Genomic DNA, 21,841 nt, shown 5'->3' on the forward strand with positions numbered 1-21,841 from the left:
CTGTTGGGCGGAGATGCTCATATAACTGGCATTCAGCACAGTGTTAACAAAGAGTACGTCCTCGCATATAATTTGTTTGAAAATTCATCTCCCTGGTCCTCTTCATCTGTTTCAGTTAAAATAGCTGTTTGTCATTAGTTTGGGTTTTTTTGTTTCTTCAGTATTTTGAGACATAACAGGAAGCTCCAGTTGCTCACCTTCCTTGCCAACACTTAGTATGTTCTTTTCCACTTTGGCCATTCTGGCAGGGGGGTAGTGATATCTTACAGTGGAATTTGCATTTTCCCACTCAATGCGTGTTCTTTAGTCCACATCCTCCAGTGTTAAAGGTGATACTACACCCACAGCTAGAGCTGCCTGTGTGGGGAGCCCCAGACCCAGGCTCGACTCACAGGTCCTTAGTGTGTTCAGATACACCAGAACAGACAGTAGACGGAGCTGAAAGGTGAAGCAGAACCTGGTGGGGGAATGTTTGCTGCACGTATGACAGAATGAATTACTATCTATAGTGAACTGAGAGTGTCCAGGATGCAAAAAGAACCACCCTCAAAAAGGGAAATGAAAGGACCCATAACATGAGAAAACAATTCACAAAAAAATACAAGTAGCAAATTAACAAATTACAGAGGATTAAACGGCACCAATGCACATCCAAACTGGTGAACTAGTGTTTGGCCTGTTGGTGAAAAGGAAGCACAGCCCCACCTCTTAGAGGAGAATCCCCCACCCCTCTGTCCTCATCTAAAGGCACCACCACCTGGAGATACTGTGGAAGAATTCACACAAACAATAGAATAGTCTTTGCAGCCTTGTACATAGTTTCTGGAAAAGGAGCAGAAAGGAATAAACTGTCACAAATTAACGTGGAAAGGTGTGCCCAGTGCATTGCTGAGTGAAAAATAGCAGGATGTATACAGTATGACTATATAAGACAAATTACACACATGTACACGTTTATACCCTGTGGTCTGTAGCCTGCTAGGCTCCTTTGTCCATGGGATTTTCCAGGCAAGAATACTGGGTTGCCATTTTCTCCAGGGGATCTTCCCAATCTAGGGATCAAACCCATGTCTCCTGTCTCCTGCCTTAGGAGGCAGATTCTTTACCACTAGCGCCACCTGGGAAGCCCACATATTAGACTATTCCGTTCGGTTCCGTCGCTCAGTCGTGTCCGACTCTCTGCGACCCCGTGGACTGTAGCCTACCAGACTTCTCCGTCCATGGGATTCTCCAGGCAAGAATACTGGAGTGGGTTACCATTTCCTTCTCCAGGGGATCTTCCCAACCCAGGGATCGAACCCGGGTCTCCCGCATTGGAGGCAGACGCTTTAACCTCTGAGCCACCAGGGAAGCCCACTATTAACCTGTCAAAATAGTAAGCTTATGCAAGCCAGTCTCATTTATAGATGCCAAGAAAGAGAAGACTCCGTGCCAAAGGGGAAGCAGCAAATGAGCAGCCACCTGAAACAAGGGTGTTTTAAACGCATGCACCAAACAACTGTGTTTTATTTTTCCACAAGCAACTGGCTATTGCCTTAGAACATATAGGAACTAAATCATGGACCCAGGTTTCTAAGCAATTTTAATGTTTATTGCTGATTTTTCTTCTCCCACTAAAACTTTAGAACTACATTTCCATTAAGATGGTAAGTTATAAATCTAAAATGCAAAACCTTTAAAACTTTTCAGTTATTTGGCTTATAATAACACTAGCCAAAAACATGATTCTCCACTGAAAATGTCTGTGTTGGTTGAAAGTAAAGCATCACCAGGCTTCTAGAATTTACCGGGAATATTAAACAACCACTTCTCTTTATACTGTTTTTGAGAGACAACTGCTGGAGCTTGAAAGGGAGTGAACTGAAAGTAACTCAGTCATGTTCGATACTTTGCGACCCCATGGAATATACAGTCCGTAGAATTCTCCAGGCCAGAATACTGGAGTGGGTAGCCTTTCCTTTCTCCAGGGGATCTTCCCAACCCAGGGATCGAATCCGGGTCTCCCACATTGCAGGCGGATTTTTTACCAGCTGAGCCACAAGGGAAGCCCTAGAATACTGGAGTGGGTAGCCTATCCCTTCTCCAGCGGATCTTCCTGACCCAGGAATCCAACCAGGGTCTCCTGCATTTCAGGCAGATTCTTTACCAACTAAGCTACCAGGGAAGCCCTTGTAAGGGAGAAGAAGGGGAAAAAAAGACTTCACAGCCAACACCTTGTCAAAATGAATCACTGTGTTAATAATTTTAATCAGACCTCTGGTCACTCAGGTTTTTTATTTTCAATATAACCTCTCTGCATCTTCCAGGAAACAATGTAAGGATTCAGAGATCACCTTTTAAGACGTGTGCGTCATGCTGACACAACCACAGGTATCACTGCTAAAGAGGTGGGAAACAGGACAAGAGGGTCAGAATTCTCTTTATTAAGACTCAGTGTAGATATTATTACCTTCAGGCCTCTGTTAAATAAAATATATGGAAAACATAACGGGAAAGCTACCAAGGCTCCACTCCATTAGAGAAAGGTCACTTTTAAGAAGAAAATTGTAGGGTCGTGAAGGAAAATGTGAGGATAATGCTCGGTATTTGGGCACAAAATCTGTGCCCATGATATACCATCATCAACATTAGAATTTCAATCACCCACTCCAGCAACCAGGTCAGGTCACCTCTTTCTTTGCATATAAATGAGAACACATCATAATTTTTTGGAAAAATGGAAAAGGAAAAAATGAGCAGACATGACATAAATGACCTGGGCACTGTTTACCAGCAAGGTAATAGAAGCCTGCCTGAATTACTAGTTATGAACACCTGGGGCCAACAAATCATAAAGGATCCCACTAAGAAGACTCTTGAGAGTTCCTGAGACAGCAAGGAGATCAAACCAGTCAATCCTAAAGGAAATCAACACTGAATATTCATTGGAAGGACTGATGCTGAAGCTCCAATACTTTGGCCACCTGATGCAAAGAGCTGACTCACTGGAAAAGACTCTGATCCTGGGAAAGATTGAGGGCAGAAGGAGAAGGGGGTGACAGAAGATGAGACTGTTGGATGGCATTGCTGATTCAATGGATGTGAACTTGGGCAAACTCCAGGAGATGGTGAAGGACAGGGAGGCCTGAAATGCTACAGCCCATGGGGTTGCAAAGAGTCGGACATAACTTGGTGGCTGAACAATGAGGGTATTTGAATTTTTTTAATTTTATGTTTGATATTTCCACTGTGATAGCCCCATATTAAAGAAGTAGAGTCTCTGTGGGTTTTCTTTTCCCTGGTCTTAAATTACTCCTCGCCAGACAAATCTGTTTCTGAATGTAACAGGAGATGGGAACATGGGCAGCCAAGTGGCAGTTTTTATAGATGGCCTGTTAATGACCTCGAGGTGCTGAAAGGACAGCCTCTTCTGGTACAAATATGGTGATGATTATTGTGTGTATCCAATTACACTCCCCCCCCAAAAAAAAGAGACCTCAGGCCACCTTGAAGGGAAGACCAACCTGGAAAGGCTCTTTGGCATTAACTGGATTAAAATGATGTGCAGGCTTCAGTGATCCAGTAATCTCAAAGAGAGCATTTCAAGACATGGAATAAGATTACGTTTCCTTGAGCTGTTCTCTGAGATGAATGACTCAGGGCTCATTTTTCGAAGGGGGTTCCAAGGCCAACCTGAAGACATTTAGTATTTTGCCAACTCAGTGACTGCTTCAACTCTGGCTACCTCCTCTGCAAAGCAGCGTGTGATTTTATTTGCTAAATGATAGTGATGCCAACTTCATGGGGCTACTGTGGATAGCTAATGATGGCAATCACTCAAGCTCCATAAATCAATATTATTAATTGCATCAATAATAAACATACAAATTCTATTATCAGCTCTGGCATCTAATAGCCTATAGTTACAAAACCACACAGGGTCAGTGCCTGCTTTTTTTCCACCATGGTACCTTTAGGGACTCTTTGCTTGTTTCTATATTACAGCCTAAAAAATATAAAAGTTTCTCTTTGCTTTTCATAATGCTGTAGTTTAAATAAAAATACACACCCACACATGCCTCTGAGTACACACGCTAACACAAAATGAAGCAAAGGCAACAACTTAAATGGCAAAGTAAAATAAAAAGAAATGGTCTTATATACATGAGCTCCAGTCTCAGGAGAACGGCAGAGAATGAGAAGGGTTTGGACCACAGAATTTTGAGGCTGTGAGGGAGGAGCACAGAGATGGAAGTGGACAAGAGCAGCTGAAGTGACAAAGTGCCTGTGCCCAAAGGCACTGATGCCCACGGCCACAGCAAGATAAATGCTACTCCCTGCCCTCCCAGGTACCAGCTTTCAGAGGTTGATCCATCATCATTTGTTACTAATATCGTCCAATGTTAAAACTTTCCTGCCACTGCAAAGCCTACATCTTGGACAGGGAGAAATAAGTAGATGAAAAATCACAAGGTTTTATGACCCCTATCACACACCATGCGTTATCACAACACAAATACATGAGGACCCCATGAGGGAATTAATCTTCTAAGAGATAAAGCTGGTTCTTTCTGATACCTTTCCCATGGGAGGAAATAACAGAAGGCATTTACTACATACCCTCTTTTCTGATTGCTGTGAATGAAGAATAGCCTGCTTGTGTTGAGTAAAAGATGGGTGGATAGGGGATGTCTTCACCAAGTTACACCCTGATCGTGAAGAGCCAGTTTTTCATGCTGTTTCCTGGATATGCTATATTTGGAGTGAGACGTATTTGCTCATTTCCTTTACAAAGTACCAAAAACAAACCCGCCCTGAAATAACTAAAATCTCCAGGAACATCACTGCTCCCAACCCCACACAGCATACAAGCCTCCCAGATGTAACACAAGAGACCAGGGGAGCTCTTTGAAATGCCACCTTCGTGGTCATACATCATTGAGGATTTACCATGTGCCCAGCACAGGGCACTAAGGACTTTGCTGGCACTGATTCATTGCATCCTCCCCAAACCTTAGCAAGAGAAACTGACTATGCCCCCACCTTACAGGTTGGCTCAGATGGTAAAGAATCCACCTGCAATGCAGAAGGCCCAGATTTGATTCCTGTGTCAGGAAGATCCCCTGAAGAAGGGAATGGCAACCCACGCCAGAATTCTTGCCTGAATTCCATGAACAGAGGAGCCTGGCAGGCTCAAAGAGAGTCAGACACCACTGAGCGACTAATCAACTGTCATGCACACACCTTACAGATGGGCATGGACAGGGAAGGAAACGCCACTCGTGGTGGCCAGGAACTGGCCAGGCACTCACAGTGGGTCCTGAAGCTTTCTCTCTTCTTGAGCAGAATTCCACAGGACACCAGCATCACACAGGCCACTCCATGACCGACAGTCCAGACAATAACAAGAATCCACCCCAGTCATCATCCTGAGCCCAGACAAGAAAACTGTCTAACCCCACCCAAATTGACTTCTCCCAGCTAACCTGAGTGGTGGGTAGGCTGCTGCTTTGTCAGTTGCTCACACTTGGAGGCTAGCTCTGGTCTGCCCACTCTGGATCCCCACCAGATCATGGAATCACCCCTTCCTGGCAGCATCTATTTTGTTGTTCATTCACTCAGTCGTGTCCGACTCTGCAACCCCATGGACTGTAGCATGCCAGGCAGCATCTAACCCAGAGCGAAAGTCCACTTCCTCAAATCCGTTAGGTGTTCTGCAAGCTCCCACCTCCCTGCCACAGTAAGTAATAAGTCATTATTATTATTATTATTACAATGAGTAGTAACCTCATTCCTCTACAGGGGCCTCCCAGGTGCCTCAGCAGTAAAGAATCTACCTATAATTCAGGAGACACGGGTTCAATCTCTGGGTCAGGAACATTCCCTGCAGGAGGAAATGGCAAGCCACTCCAGTATTCTTGCCTGGAAAATTCAATGGACAGAGGAGCATGGTGGGCTACAGCCCACGGAGTCACAAAGGGTCAGGCATGACTGAGCACTCATGCATGCATTCCTGTACAGGTGTGTTCTCGGAGTGTTGACTGGAGGGTATTGCCCACAGCTTAGGAACCTGCCAGAGGTCACACACCTAGCACCTCTCAGAGCTGCTCAATTGGGGTCTGGCCTAGGTAGCAGGTTCCACTGCCCCACGTAGGATCACACCTTTCCCAGCGTGAATTGATGGTGTTTATGGCAACCGTTCAGATTTCCTGAGAACACTTCATTTGCTTTAAATATGGCAATCACTTGTTTTGTTTTCTTCCCCCAGATAAAAAGGCAGAGTCGTGACAGTCACTTGAGAATCCATGGCCCTAAGCATCCCTGGGAGCTATCGCAGGAACATGAAAATGGAGAAGCCAAACCTTAAACACCTCCACCCCACCACCTCTGCCTCCCTCCTTCCTTCCCTCGACCCTCCTCTTGGGGCCCCTGCTCCACTGGCTTTGCCACCACGTTCCGGGAGCGGGGGGTCAGGCTGCAGGGACTCATCCTCCTCTTCTGAGCCTGGCGTCCGGGGCTGCAGCACAGTTTCTGTTCTCAGAGGGCCCTGAGGGGTGGCCAACGGCTCAGCAAGACAGTAGAGGTGGGGGACTCGAAGCTGCATTCACAGAGCAAGCAGAATTTTTAATCAGATCAATGAAAACTGTTAAGTTTTCTATTGATGCCTTCCTTCGCTAGTTGCTTTTCTTTTTTTTTAATGTACTAATGTTATTTATTTGGGGTGCCTTGGGGAGAGGCCCATAGAGATGATGAGGAAGGTCTGACACCCCCAGCCCCCTGCCACCCCCTGGTGAGGTCTCCGGATGGAAAGCTGCATACACAGTGAAAAATCACTGGGGCTTAGAGACTACCTAGCTTTGCACATTTTACGCACACACACACACACAAACACACACACGCAAGTGGATACACCCTCCTCCCCCCCGCCACAGAACTCCAGACACACTGGAAATTGTCTGTGGGGCGGCTATCGCCTCTCCCCACAAGGAGACCAGGCTTACTTCCGTCCTCATCAAACATTTATCAGGTAGCTCTGCTTCTCGCACGCCCGGGGGGAGCAGCGAGGTAAATATGCCTTCCTAACCCCTAAGCAGCAGCAGCAGCAACCCCTAAGGAGCTTGGAATCTAATTATCTTCTAGAGATCCTTTGGGGATCTGTTAATAAATCAATACGAATGATTTGTAATTAGAATATCAATTATTTGTATGCAAATGTGGCCTTCTGGGTGCTTGGGGACACGGCCTAAGGATGGAAAAGACTTTCTCCCCCACCTCCCTTCAAATTTTTAATTACATTATTTTATTCATTCATCAAACATGTAATGAGCACCTTTTATGTGCCAGGCACAGAGATGGGGACCATGAATCCATCTCCTCCCTCATCACTCCCAGTTAGGAATGAGAGACCAAGGGAGTTTGGGGTGGCGGGGCACGCTTGCTTATGGGGGCAAGGGGAGAAAAACATTGTTTTCCTTCCTCTGCACCTCCCAACAACCACCCCATTCCCTGAGCAGACAGCCCCTCCTGAGTCCTCCTGCCTGAGCCTGGAGGGCCCACTTCTTTGGATAAGGGTTAGGCCACATAACTTCACCCCTGTTTGCAAAGACGTGAGGCAGCTCTGAGTATGACCCCCACCTCCGTCCAGGCCAGTCTGGAGGTGCTCGGTCAGCATGAGTTTTAACAAGTCCTATGTATGAGCTGGGTTTCCCTGGTGGCTCAGTGGTAAAGAACCCACCTGCCAATGCAGGAGACATGGGTTCAATCCCTGGACCAGGAAGATCCCCTGGAGAAGGAAATGACAACTTACTCTAGTATTCTTGCATGGGAAATCCCATGGACAGAGAAACCTGGTGGGCTACAGTCCATGGGGTTGCAAAACATTTGGACATGACTTAGCAACTAAACAACACTGCATGAGCTAGGTCTGAAACTTCAACGCCTGGTGACCCTGGATCTTCCTCTCTCTCCCCCTTGCGCCCTGCCTTCCTCCATTCCTTCCTTCTTTCCTCCACTCATCCCTCTACGGATTGCTTCAAGCCTTTGCTAAAAGCTCAAATCAGGGATGGATCATTCATGAAACTCACGTCTTGGTGGGGAGACAGACCACAGATAAATAAGTGAGTGCACGTCGCCAAAGTGCTGGGAAGGAAAAGCCTGACTGACAAGCCGGCGTCCCAGAAGCCTCACGGAACAGCCTTCTAGGGCAGGTATCCATCTTTGCACCTGCCATGTTTTCTTCATACCACCCCCAGAGGTTCCTTTTCACTTGTATGCACCTGTCTCCACGTGTGCCCCGGACTTAGCAAGGTGCCCGACATACAGCAGGTGGTCAGGAAGTGGTTGGATGACAATGGCAATGTCAGGTGGCCCTGGGAAGACCACTGCAGGAGCAGGAACAGCCAGTGCAGGGGCCTGGGGAAGGGCCACTGGGATTCTGCGGTCACCCCCAACCCTCACCAAGACCCACTTCTGAGAATGCACCCTTCCCCCACCCCGGGGTCCCTTTCATCCAGGTCTTCATCCTCCATCTCCGATTTCTCACTCCTCTTGGGCGAGTGTCTGAACTTCCCTGTGCCTCAGTTTTCTCAGCCTCCAGCCAGAGGAAGTGATGTCACCTATCATCATTGTGAGAGCATAGAGAAACACACTTGCTTCTCAGGATGGTGCCAGGCACATGGCACTTGGTTCTCAGAGGCTACGGTTGTTGTTGACATCAATCTGTCCCCCGGTCAGCTTCCAGGGCATCTCTGTGGAAAACAAACTGATTAAATGCAATGTGGTATCCTGGACTGGATCCGGGAAAAGAAAAAAGACATTTGTGGAAACACTGGTGACATCCAAAAACAGTCTGGAGTTTACAGTGATAATGTTCCAATGCTGTCACCACAGTTGTGTAAAATGGTAACATGGGGAAAACTGGGTAAGAAATAGAAGAAACCCTCTAGACCACTTGTGTAACTCCTCTGTAAGTCTAAAATGGTTGCAAGATTAAGAGTTTATTTTAAAATAGTACATTATATTTCTGTTTTAAAAATTTTATTTATTTTTAAGGCTTTCTGACTCTTGGAATAGTGAGAAAGATTGAAAGCAGGAGAAGATGAGATGGTTGGATGGCATCACCAACTCGATGGCCATGAGTTTGAGCAAGTTCCAGGAGTTGGTGATGGATAGGGAAGCTGGGCGTGCTGCAGTCCATGAGGTCGCAAAGAGTCGGACATGACTGAAGGAGTGAATAGACTGAACGGACTATTGGAATGGTTTTATTTATTTAGTTAGTTTTTTATTGAACTATAGTAGACTTACAATGTTGTGTTACTTTCAGATGTACAGAAAAGGGATTCAGTTTTATATATATGTGTATACATATATATGTGTGTGTATGTATACATATATATTCTTTTTCAGATTCTTTTCCCTCATAGGTTATTACTGAGTACAGTTCCCTGTGTTATACAGTAGGTCTTTATTAGTTATCTATTTTATGTATAGTAATAACTCAGATATGCAGATGACACCACTCTTAAGGCAGAAAGCGAAGAATAACTGAAGAGTCTCTTGATGAGAGTGAAAGAGGAGAGTGAAAAAGTTGACTTAAAGCTCAACATTCAGAAAACAAAGATCATGGCATTCAATCCCATCCCTTCATGGCAAATAGATGGACAAACAGTGGAAACAGTGGCAGACTTTAGTTTTGGGGACTCCAAAATCACTGCAGATGGTGACTGCAGCCATGAAATTAAAAGACACTTACTCCTTGGAAGAAAAGTTATGACCAACCTAGACAGCATATTAAAAAGCAGAGTCATTACTTTGCCAACAAAGGTCTGTCTAGTCAAGGCTATAGTTTTTCCAGTGGTCATGTATGGATGTGAGAGTTGGACTGCAAAGAAAGCTGAGTGCCGAATAATTGATGCTTTTGAACTGTGGTGCTGGAGAAGATTCTTGAGAGTCCCTTGGACTGCAAGGAGATCCAACCAGTCCATCCTAAAGGAAATCCATCCTGAATATTCATTGGAAGGACTGATGTTGAAGGCTGACTCATTGGAAAAGACCCTGATACTGGGAAAGATTGAAGGCGGGAGGAGAAGGGGATGACAGAGGATGAGATGGCTGGATGGCATCACCGACTCAATGGGCATGAGCTTGAGTAAACTCCGGGAGTTGGTGATGGACAGGGAGGCCTGGCATACTGCATGCAGTCCATGGGGTTGCAAAGAGCCAGACACAACTGAGCGACTGAACTGAACTGAACTGAATGTCTATATGTTGGGGCTTCCCTGGTGACTCAGTGGTAAAGAATCTGCTTGCCAGTGCAGGAGATTCGGGTTCGATCCTTGAGTCGGGAAGATCCCCTGGAGAAGGAAATAGCAACCCACTCCAGTATTCTTGCCTGGGAAATCCCATGGGTAGAGGAGCCCGGCAAGCTACAGTCCGTAAGATCAGCAAAAATTGGACACAATTTAGCAACTAAACAACAACAATGTGTATATGTTAATCCCAAACTCCTAATTTATCCCTCCCCGCTTGCCCCTTTGGTAATCATAAATTTGTTTTCAATGTCTGTGGATCTATTTCTGAAAAACAATACATTTGCTGTGTATAACTGAATCACTTTGCTATACACCTGAAAAATTGTAAATCAACTATCCTTCAATTTAAAAATGAATAAGTAAACACAATACATTTTAAAAAAAACAAAAATTAAAAAATTTAACAAAGCAAACCAACAGAACACACACTCACACACACACACACAAACCCACTGTGTTTGGTGATGTTGCTCATCTGAATAGGATGTCCTCTAGGACAACCAAGGGCATCCAACCATGACAGCTAGACTGTATAGCACAACAGAAGACCCATCACCCCTGGGCCTCCTGGTACACTTCTCAATGCCTTGGTCTCCTCATCTGTAAAGTGGGGATAAATGATCCTCTTGACATGGGAGGATTAAACTAGATAACATAAACAAAGCCCTTGGTGCAGTATCTGGTCCACAGTTATACACTTGATATGATGGAATTAGAGGTCCAAGGGAGATTAAGATCGAAGATGCTATATTGCCAGCTTTGAAGATGAAGGAAAGGGCATGGAGCCAAGGTCTCTGGCCAAGCTCCAGGAGCTAGAAAAGGCAAGGAGCCTGCAGACCACGGAAGGCTGATTGATTTTAGCCTCGTAAGAACCAGTTTCAGACTTTCAACCTCCAGAAGTTTTGTGGGTCATTTGTTAGAGCATCATAGGAAATGAAAACATATGCTAATCTATTGCCTGACACAGAGCAGGAGCTAAATAAATGTGAGAAAATATAAGTTTTAAATTTTTTACTTCCTTATTTTTTGCCTCTGCTGTGTGATGTTGGATCTTAGCTCCCCGACCAGGGATTGAACCCATGCTTCTTGCTTTGGAAGCGTAGCACCTTAATTACTGGATCTCCAGAGAGGTCCCCTGAGAAACTATTATTCCTCCTTGCCTTTCCCCCAGATTAGCCCCAGCAGGCATGTACCCTGGGGCCTTTGCATTTGCTTTTACTCCACTTGGAGAACTTTTTCTCTTTTCTGTCTGGCAAGGTCTTTCTTACTATTTTTCCAAGATTATTCTCTAATACCATATGAGTTTTTAAGTTTTCTTCCAGCCACCAGAGTAAAGTTAATTGTCTCTTAGTAGCTTTCTTTTTAAAATATTTATTTGTTTGGCTGTGCCAGGTCTTATTTGGCAGCATGCAAGCTCTTAGTTGCTGAATGTAGGATCCAAGTTCCCTGATCAGAGATTGAACCAGGGCCCCTCTGCATTGGGAGCACAGAGTCTTAGCCATTAGACCATCAGGAAAGTCTCTCTTAGTAGCTTTTTTCTCATCTATTTTAGTGTTTATCACAGATTGTAACAATTTTGGTGGGTTTTTGTTGTTGTTGTTTTTTTTAACTCCCTTTACCAGATGGACAGGGAGGTCTGGTGTGCTGTGATTCACGGGGTCTTGGAGAGTTGGACACAACTGAGCGACTGAACTGAACTGAACTGAACTGAATGTCCTTTGGAGCCTGGGTTAAACCCATCCACTGTGGGATGCTGACGCAGCAGGTCCTTAGGAAATGCCACTTGGACGAGTGAATGAATGAGAGAGAGTGAATGAGTGAGTGAGCGGCGCCAGAGAGGATGGGTGGGATTTGGACAACCAGGAGCATTTCTGAAGCAAGAAAAGCGGTGAGACACCAGTTGTAAAAATCACCCATTTTTTTCTCTTCTCTTTTTTAAATTTTAATTTAAATTTTTAAATTTGTTTTAATTGGAGGCTAATTACTTTACAATATTGTAGTGGTTTTTGCCATACATTCACGTGAATCAGCCATGGGTGTACATGTGTTCCCCATCCTGACCCTCCCTCCCACCTCCCTCGCCATCCTATCCCTCAGGGTCATCCCAGTGCACTGGCCCTGAGCACCCTGTCTTATGCATTGAACCTGGACTGGAGATCTATTTCACATATGATAATATACATGTTTCAACGCTATTCTCTCAAATCATCCCATCCTCGCCTTCTCCCACAGAGTCCAAAAGTCTGTTCGTTACATCTGTGTCTCTTTTGCTGTCTTGCATATAGGGTCATCATTACCATCTTTCTAAATTCCATATATATGTGTTAATATACTGTATTGGTGTTTTTCTTTCTGACTTACTTTGCTCTGTATCATAGGCTCCAGTTTCATACACCTCATTAGAACTGATTCAAATGCATTCTTTTTAATAGCTGAGTAATCTTCCGTTGTGTATATGTACCACAGCTTTCTTATCCATTCAGTGTGGTTCAGCCTCCCGCATCCTGGTTATCACAGAATTTGAATGCCAGAGAGCAACAATAAGTGATTGTGCTGCAGAGAATGCCAATTTAGAAGGTTGAGAATCCAATAAAAATATTTGAAATAGACTTTTAATTTTAAAATAGATTTGGAGTTACAGGATGTGGTGTGTTGTGGTGATCCTCTGTGAACACTGTCACACACTGACCTTGAAGAGTGATACATCCCAACTGCACAGGGAGAGGGTGATGGGCGCGCCGTGTTTAGAATGGTCTTCCCCGCGTGCTTCTTTCCTTGTCTGGTGTGAATCTACGTCCTTTGCCTGTAATAAACCATAACCATTAGTATAGCAATTCCATGAGTTCTATGAGTCCTCTTATTGAATTGTCACACTGGAGGGTGGTTATAGCAGTGCCTCTTCTTCTTATGAGTTCCCTGATCAGAGATTGAACCAGGGCCTTCTGCACTGGGAGAGCAGAGTCTTAGCTGTTGATGTTGGAAATGAGGGCACCCTCAGGGGCTGGGGGCACCTAAACTCCCTGCCCAGCTCTAGCCACTCTCCTCCTGTTGCCCCGCAAGAGCCCAGGCAACCCCAATGTCCTTGAGGGAGACCGACGATGTGAATTGTCGATGTCTGAAGCACTGGACTTTGGAGTGACCAGCTAGTGGTGATAGGTGATGACAACATCAGGCCTCAAAGAATTCCCCTAAATAAGTTGAAAGATCATAAAATACACAAGGAAACAGGATGCCCTGAGCCAGCAGGAACTGTAATTTGAAATGGCACACACCAGCGACTGAGCAGGCTGGAAACAGAAGTGTGTCTTCAGTGTTTAAAGAAGTCAAAGAGGGTGTGGGCATCAGGAATCCGTTTCCCCTGGTCTCTAAATCAACCCTCTGCTCTCTGCTCTGAGGTACAGGGGCTGTGGCTCCCTCAATATCTTTCTTCTCAGGTACTTTCCTCAGTTGAGGCAATTGAGGGAGACCCAAGGACTAAGAAGGGGGTCTTGCTCCTCCTGTCTGTTCTGTCACCTGAGCAGCTACCCTTCACCTTGGCAGCGGTCTGAAGCTTTTGTGGGGGTTAGCCCAGAGGCAGCCTCATTGTACCCCCTCAGGGCCTGGGCACTGGCCAGTCTGCACCCCTTCCTCAGAAATCTGCTCCCATCTGGGACATCTGTGGCCGTCCAGTGGCTGAGACTCTGAACTCCCAATGCAGGGGGAGCCTGGGTTCGATCCCTGGTCAGGCAACTAGATCCCACACGCAGCATTTAAGATTTCACGTGCTACAACTAAGACCCAGCATGGCCAAATAAGTAAATATTAAAAAAGAGGAAGAAGAATTCTACTCCTACCTGAATGAAGTCCCTCTTCTGAGCTCCTGGGTCCTAATGACCTGATATCTTGCCTGTGTCTCTTGGCCCCCTGCTCCCCTACCCACAAGACACGTTGCTGTCTTCATCTTCTTGCTTTTACAGTTCCCCATTACCCCATTAACCATTTCTTCATGCTAAGCTATCTTTGTCAAAATAACTGGTGTAATTTCTGCTTTCCTGGACTGGTAGAAGACTTAGTACTAAGAGTGGTCCCAGGAGATGGACCCTCAAAGACAGGATGCAGAGTCTGACCAGTCCACATCTTCATGCCTGACTGAGGTGTCCACGGGGCGTGGAATAGAGGCAGGGGTGTGCTGGGCTCAGGCTAGCTTGGAGGATCCAATGGTGTCAGTTCAGTTCAGTTCAGTCGCTCAGTCGTGTCCGACTCTCCGCGACTCCATGAATCACAGCACGCCAGGCCTCCCTGTCCATCACCAACTCCCGGAGTACACTCAAACTCATGTCCACAGAGTCGGTGATGCCATCCAGCCATCTCATTCTCTGTCGTCCCCTTCTCCTCCCGCCCCCAACCTTTCCCAGCATCAGAGTCTTTTCCAGTGAGTCAACTCGTCGCATGAGGTGGCCAAAGTATTGCAGTTTCAGAATGGTGTACTCCTCTTTTAATTCTGTGTTCAGCAATGACCTGTGGGTCGCTTAAAATTAGTCATGGTGTGAGTGTTTGCACCACAGAAATCTGCAAAAACAATAGCTCAGAGTTACTTTTACCCCAGAGAGCCAGTTTAGCATTGAGCACGGGTTACAAGCAATCTACAAGTGTATGCAGTGGCACCCCTACTACTTGCCTTCGCATCTGCCTCTGAGGGTGACATAGCACCCGCAACCACAAGGGCCTGGGAGAGTGCTGTGGCCACTGCCCTGATGTCACAGTGATGACCCCAGGACTGTGGGGTAGTAGCTGTGTCTGAGTTCCCTGGAGCTATTATGGAAAGAAAATGACAAGCTCTCTAAACATTCAGTTAAGTCCCAGTGGGAAAGCCAGAGGAATTCCATGGAGCCCTAAAATAATCCTTTCTTTCTTGTGGCTATAGGTTTTTGACCTTGCTGAAAACCATACCCCAAATTGGTTCTTCCCAGGTGGCACAAGTGTTAAAGAACCTGCCTGCCGATGCAGGAGATTAAAGGGACTCATGTTTGATCCGTGGGTTGGGAAGATCCCCTGGAGGAAGGCATGGCAACCCACTCCAGTATTCTTGCCTGGAGAATTCCATGGACAGAGGAGCCTGGCAGGTTACAGTGCATGGGGTCGCAAAGAGTCAGACACAATTGAAGTGACTTAGCACGCACGCTTACCCCAAACTTAATTGGTTAGGTTGCAGAATTACAACATAAAGAGAATCCATTGATTTTCCAGAATCTCAAGAAGTCCATTCAGATGTTTATCTGGCTAAGAGACGACCAGAAGCACAGATGTACACTGACCCGTCAGTAGTGGGTGGCTAGGAACAGATATAGCAGAATCGAATTTCATGAGAAAGAAGTGTGGGAAGGGGTTATGGAGATGCCTCCTGGGATGGGCACAATGTGAAGGTGTTCACAGTGTCCCTTGTGAATGCCCACCAAGTGACTCAGTAATAATCCAGTGGACAGGGTGACTCATTCTGGGCCCCTCTGCCGTTGCTCTCATGCTGAGTTTATTTTAAAGTGCCCGTGGAGGCAGGTGCAGAAGCTCTGCGTGGGCCCAAGAACATGGACCCCCATCAAGATGACCTGGCCACTGCCGCTACCTAAAGTGACAACAGTGGAGACCAACAGCACAACCCCTCAACGGGGTGGGACGTGGCTGGAACCAATGTTAGAGACCCGCCTGTGTGAGCCTTAGCTGTGTAAAGGAACTGAGCGACAGGGGAAGACCAAACAGAACGGAGAGGCTTAAAAAAAAAAAACAAATGAAAAACTCCTGAAATAGGTTTATCTGCAGCCTCAGGGACAGTTATGGACTGAAAGGTCTGAAGACACACCCGCAATATAGGATACAGAGATGAGAGATGAAGCCCCGACAGAGAGGCAAGGAGACACGGAGTATGGTGTGAGAAGGTCGAATGAATGGGTTTTATTTGTAACTCACTACACAGTTTTATGTATGAGTATGTTGTTAATAAACACAATGAAACACAATTTTCATGAAAATGTACAATACACTCTTATTTTCTGTTCATTTTCTCTCTCAGTGCTAATAACAACCTACTAAATTGATTTTGTAAGTCACCTTTGGGAAAAAACCTACAGCTTGAAAAATCTAGGTTGAATAAACTACTAATCAGATATCTAGGAGAAAAGAGTGAGAGGATGGAGCTAAGGTGACATTTAAAAGAGATAACTATTAGGACTTTTCTGATGATCCAGTGGCTAAGACTCCATGGGAGCAGGGAACCTGGGTTTGATCCCGGGTCAGGGAACTCGATCCCACATGTGTGCTGTAACTAAGCCCCAGTGCAGCCAAATAAATAATTCTTTTAAATAAAGAGAGGGTGTTATTTATTGGGTATGGAGTTGCAATATGAAAGAGTTCTGGAGATGGATAGTGGTCATGGTTGCACAACAGTGTAAGTGTATTCAATATTATTGAACTGTACACTTAAAATGATTAAGATGGTAAATCATATGTGTATTTTACAACAATTTTTTAAAATTTTAAAGTGCTGAGAATTTTCCAGAATGATGAAAGATTCCAGTCAACAAATTCAGAAACTCTTGAGTATTCAAACAGGATAAATGCTACAGACTGAGCATTTGTATCCTCCCCAAAATTCATATGCCAAAATCCAATTCCTGAATGATAGTATTAGGAGATGAGGTCTTTGGGGGTGATAAGGTCACGTGTGGGGAGACCTCATAAATATGGGAAACCTTATAAAAATGATTCCAGAGAGCAAGAAAACAGCTGACTATGAACCAGAAAATCACTGTGGATGCTGATTGCAGCCAGGAAATTAAAAGACGCTTACTCCTTGGAAGGAAAGTTATGACCAATCTAGATAGCATATTTAAAAGCAGAGACATTACTTTGCCAAAAAAGGCCCGTCTAGTCAAGGCTATGGTTTTTCCTGTGGTCATGTATGGATGTGAGAGTTGGACTGTGAAGAAAGCTGAGCGCCGAAGAATTGATGCTTTTGAACTGTGGTGCTGGAGAAGACTCCTGAGAGTCCCTTGGACTGCAAGGAGATCCAACCAGTCCATTCTAAAGGAGATCAATCCTGGGTGTTCACTGGAAGGACTGATGCTAAAGCTGAAACTCCAATACTTTGGCCACCTCATGCATCTAGTTGACTCACTGGAAAAGAGTCTGATGCTCGGAAGAACGGGGGGTGGGAGGAGACGGGGACGACAGAGAATGAGATGGCTGGATGGCATCACTGACTCTGTGGACATGAGTTTGAGTGAACTCCGGGAGTTGGTGATGGACAGGGAGGCCTGGCGTGCTGTGATTCATAGGGTCTCAAAGAGTCGGACACGACTGAGCGACTGAACTGAACTGATGAAACAGAAAGTGGGCTCTCGCCTGGCACAGAATGTGCTGGTGCTTCAGTCTTGAAATTTCCAGGTCCCAGAACTGTGAGAAATAAATGTTGTTATCTAAGCCATCCAGTCTATACGGTATTTCGCTAAAGCAGCTTGAATGAGCTAAGACAAATAAATTAGAAAATACATTGCGATAAAACTGCAGAACCCCAGGACAATGGGAAGAAACAGAACATTTCTGAAGGAATAATGAGGAGATTGTCATCTGAAACCTCAGCAGTAACAATGGAAGCTGGAAGTCAGTGGTGGCATCCTACAGCTCTGAGAGAAAACCATTGTCTCTCTAGTAAACCAGCCAAAATATCTTGCAAGAACAGGAGCAAAATAAAGTCAATTTTGGAAGAAAAAAATCCAACAACATTTGCTCCAACAAACTTCCTGAAACAGAATTTAAAGATTCAGGCACGAGGAAAATGATCCTGATTGTAAATTCTGAGGAAAGTGATCCTGATTGTGAATTCTGAGATGCAGGAGAAAAGATGAGCAAAGAAATTGGTAACTGTGTGGTTGAGTCTAAATTAATATTGACTGTATAAAATAACTTAGTAATGGCTCACAGGGTGAAAAAGGAAAAGATTAAACTTAAAATATACTATAATTAAGGCATATAATTTAGAGGATGGGCTATTAAAGTACACTTAAGTCCTTTTATTTTCAGGGAGCAAAGTAATCAGTAATCACTGAAACAGCATAGAGTATATAAGAGGAAGAAAAGTGGAATGAGAAAAAAATTAGCTCTAAAGATGTAAAAAGGAAAGGAAAAAGAAAAAACAAATGTGACCAACGGAAGGCACAAAATAAGATGGTAGAAATATATCCATATATATCATAAATATAATAAGTATAAATGGACCAAATGCTGTAGTTAAAAGACAAAGATTATCTTTAAAAAACCCTTTTTTTTAATCACAAAAAATTTCAAATTGGAAAGTGCGAAGAATAATACAAAGAATCCCCATACGTCTGTCACGTAGAGTCAATGTTAGCTATTTGCTATTTTCATTTATATATGAAAAGGAGAATATTAATAACACATATATCAGGTAGTACACACTACATAATGAAGTAAAGTTTAAATGTCAATAATGAGATAATGAGGTAGAGTGTTCATTTTAAAACCAAACAGATATAGGTTCTCAATAATTTTTAAAAGTGTATTTGTTTGTGTGGGTGGTTATTTATTCAAAAGCTGTCTCATCCATGGCCTCTAGTGAGAAGTTGGAACCACGTCAATTTTTCTGATCATTGTATTTCTAAATATTTGTTGCATTTAGCAGTACAGGATTCAGCACAGTGTTTGTTACATAGTAAACATTTAAAGTAGAGTAGCTTTTATTTATTATAATCGATGCTGTTGTTATCCGGAGCGTTCAGCAGAGTGGCACAAAATAAGCAAGCAGTAATTGGTAGCTTACTAAATTTATATTTATTGCTTACCACACGTCACCGTGTCTAACACACATCATTCACTTACAAACATCATGTTTATAATAAGAATAAATCGTACTTCATTATTATTCAAAATCTCTAAGTGCCTGGCACATTAGCAAGGAGAACTGGAAGTTCATTTTTATTAATTATTGACTAAAGCACTTAACACAAAGTCTGCCTCCCATGCGCCCTGCCTAAATAAATAATCTTCAGGATGATGGTCCTCAATTCTGGGTGTCCCGGACCCGCCCCTCCCCCGGACTTGCGCGAGGCCCCGCCCCCTGGCTCCCGGCAGCCCCGCCCCCGCAGCTACCGCCGCGCCTGCGCACTGCTCGGCAGGGGCTCGCGCGCTCTGCTCCCCGCCGTCCCCCGAGCGCGCGCCGGGTTAAGGCGGCCGGCCTGCTGCGTGTGTGCGTGCGTGCGTCGGCGCGTCGGTACGTGCGTGCGTGTCGTACGCTCGCTGGGCACCGCGGCCTCACCCTCGCCCTCCGCCCCTGCGCCTGCACCGCGTAGGCCGCCCCCCCGCCCCCCGCGCAACCCATAGGCGACCCCCGCCCGCGCCCCGGCAGGCCCCCCCTTTCCAAATTTAAAGGGGGCGCAGCATTCACGCGTCCCGCCCCAGGTGACCTCTCAGGGGTCTCCCCGCCCGAGCTGCCCCGCCGCCGAGGAACATGGCGAAGGTGGAGCAGGTCCTGAGCCTCGAGCCGCAGCACGAGCTCAAATTCCGAGGTAAGCCCGGAGGCCCGCCATCTTCGGCCGCGGGCCGGGCCCGCCGCCCCGCGCTCCCTCCCGCGCTCCGGAGGGCCCGGCGGCGCGGCGTGACGTCGGCCCCCCGGCCGCGGCCCCCGCCCCGCCCCCGTCCGACGGCGAGCCCGCCTGCGCCCCCTCCTCGGCCCCGAGGGGCGGGTGCGGGAGTCCAGGGCCTGCTCCTCCACAGCCTCCCGCGCCTCGCCCTCCAGACTCTCGCACAGTTGCCGCTGTGACCCTTCCTGTCCGGTCTGCGGCCTCCGCCCAGAGTGTGGGCCCCGGCGACCGCCTGTCCCCGGAAGGCTCAGGTCCTAGGTCAGAGGTCGCCTCCCCGGGAGGCCCGCGCCCAACCGCCACCCCTCCCGGGACACCTGCGGCCGCCCCCTGTGGCATCACCCCTCCTGGCAGCTCGGCAACTTAGCCCTGCGTGCGAGGACCACTTTACGCACTTGTGTACTGTGTCTCCTCCACATTGGGAGGGAAGCTCCATGAGGACAGGACCTGGTCACGTCTCCGCTTTATCCCCCGCACACCTTAGGGCCCTGATAAGTACCTGTTGAGTAAGTGAGTGAAAGGAACCTCCTCAGAAGTTCCAACGGGACGGGACCCAACTTTCCTTCTCCTGCCTTTCTTGTGCCCGTGGCTCACACCTGTGCAGCCGTGGGGAGTCGGGGGGACGGCTGTCAGATTTTCCCCCTCCCCACCCAGAAGAGCCTGGAACTGGAGTCCGAGGAAGCCCAGGGGGCCACCTATATGTTTGTGGCGAGCCCAAGGCCCTTGTAATGCGTGCCTTCATCTTTAGTTATTATTCCGTACTTTCTTCACCAAAATACAGTGCTGGGGGACAAGAAGGTCTTATTTGACCATTCCTTCTTTCCAAATGTACTGAGTGACTGTGTAGCAGACATTTGATTGGCACTTGAGAGGGTGAATGGACAAGACACACAAGACCCTTGCTTTCTTAAAGATTACCTTCTAGTGAAGGGTGGCAAGCCAGTACTCCAGAGTATTTCAGGAGGGACTAACACAGGCTGGCATGATGCAAGCATGGTTTCCATTGAACGGCCAGGTCACTGCAGTGTCACTGACACTTGGCCCAGAGTAGCTCCTCAGTAGACGTTTGTGGCATTGCGATGCCTACTGGCTGCACACACCCCACTTTAAGGCAGGAGGTAGTGTGGGTAATTTACCCAGAGTCACCCAGTTGGCAAATGGCACATTGGAACCCAGACTGCAGAGCTCACGCTTTTTTAACAGTTATGCTTTCTCGATCCCTGGGCAGTCTTCCACTGTGGTGGCTGTCACTTTGCCTCCCAGGTTAACAGTCTCAGGTTGTCACATTTGGAAGTGACTCCAAATGTATAAACAGTGGAAGGTTTTCCAGTTCAAACAAACACCACAAAACCATGACGTGGATTATAATTCCATGGCAGTACTTTAAGCTCAGGCCTTCTAGAGGAGCCAGGCTGAGAGAAGAATCTGGTAACTGAAGTGAATGTGGAAGGTGATGGTTTCCACTTGAGTTGTCTGAAATTCTCTACCCTGGAAGCCTGGTTTAACTCCTGGAAGTTGGCATGTCCATTCTTTGAGTCCACAGGCATTTATCCATTGCCTGCTCCATGTGACAGGTAACAGGCGAAGAAGAGTCACATCACATAGATGCCTCCATTCTCCCTCAATCTTCCACCCCAGAACTTAGATCTTGGGAAGAGAGTACAACAGAATCAGCCAGAACAGTGCCGTGATACAAGGTAATCCAGGTTACTCCAAGATCAACATCCGAAGAAGGTGTCATTTGACCTGAGTTCAAAGGTCAGGTGGAAGTGGGTGAAAGGGAGAAAGGAGTGGGGAGTGTGTCAGTTGGAGGAAATTGTAGGTACAGAGGCACAAAGGCTGCGACTATTGGGCTCCTTTGGGATACCATTAGTATAGCCGAATGACTAGGGCACAGAGCCTTTGTTGGGGTCACGAGGCAACAGT

The 21,841-nt window shown here is 46.3% G+C and overlaps 1 protein-coding gene across 1 annotated transcript in view; it reads left to right on the forward strand.

Annotated features, from left to right (window-relative positions):
* The first annotated feature begins 19,545 nt into the window (after positions 1–19,545).
* Positions 19,546–21,841, forward strand: part of VAPB (VAMP associated protein B and C) — a 53,959-nt gene continuing 51,663 nt past the window's right edge. Inside the window, exon 1 of the mRNA XM_055434286.2 lies at positions 19,546–19,843. Within this exon, the coding sequence (XP_055290261.1) occupies positions 19,786–19,843 (58 nt within the window). The 5' untranslated portion in view covers positions 19,546–19,785. The remainder of the gene's footprint in view (positions 19,844–21,841) is intronic.

Source organism: Moschus berezovskii, chromosome 15 (genome assembly GCF_049115385.1).
Source record: "Moschus berezovskii isolate FMDL1 chromosome 15, NW_MosBer_1.0, whole genome shotgun sequence".
NCBI lineage: Eukaryota > Metazoa > Chordata > Mammalia > Artiodactyla > Moschidae > Moschus > Moschus berezovskii.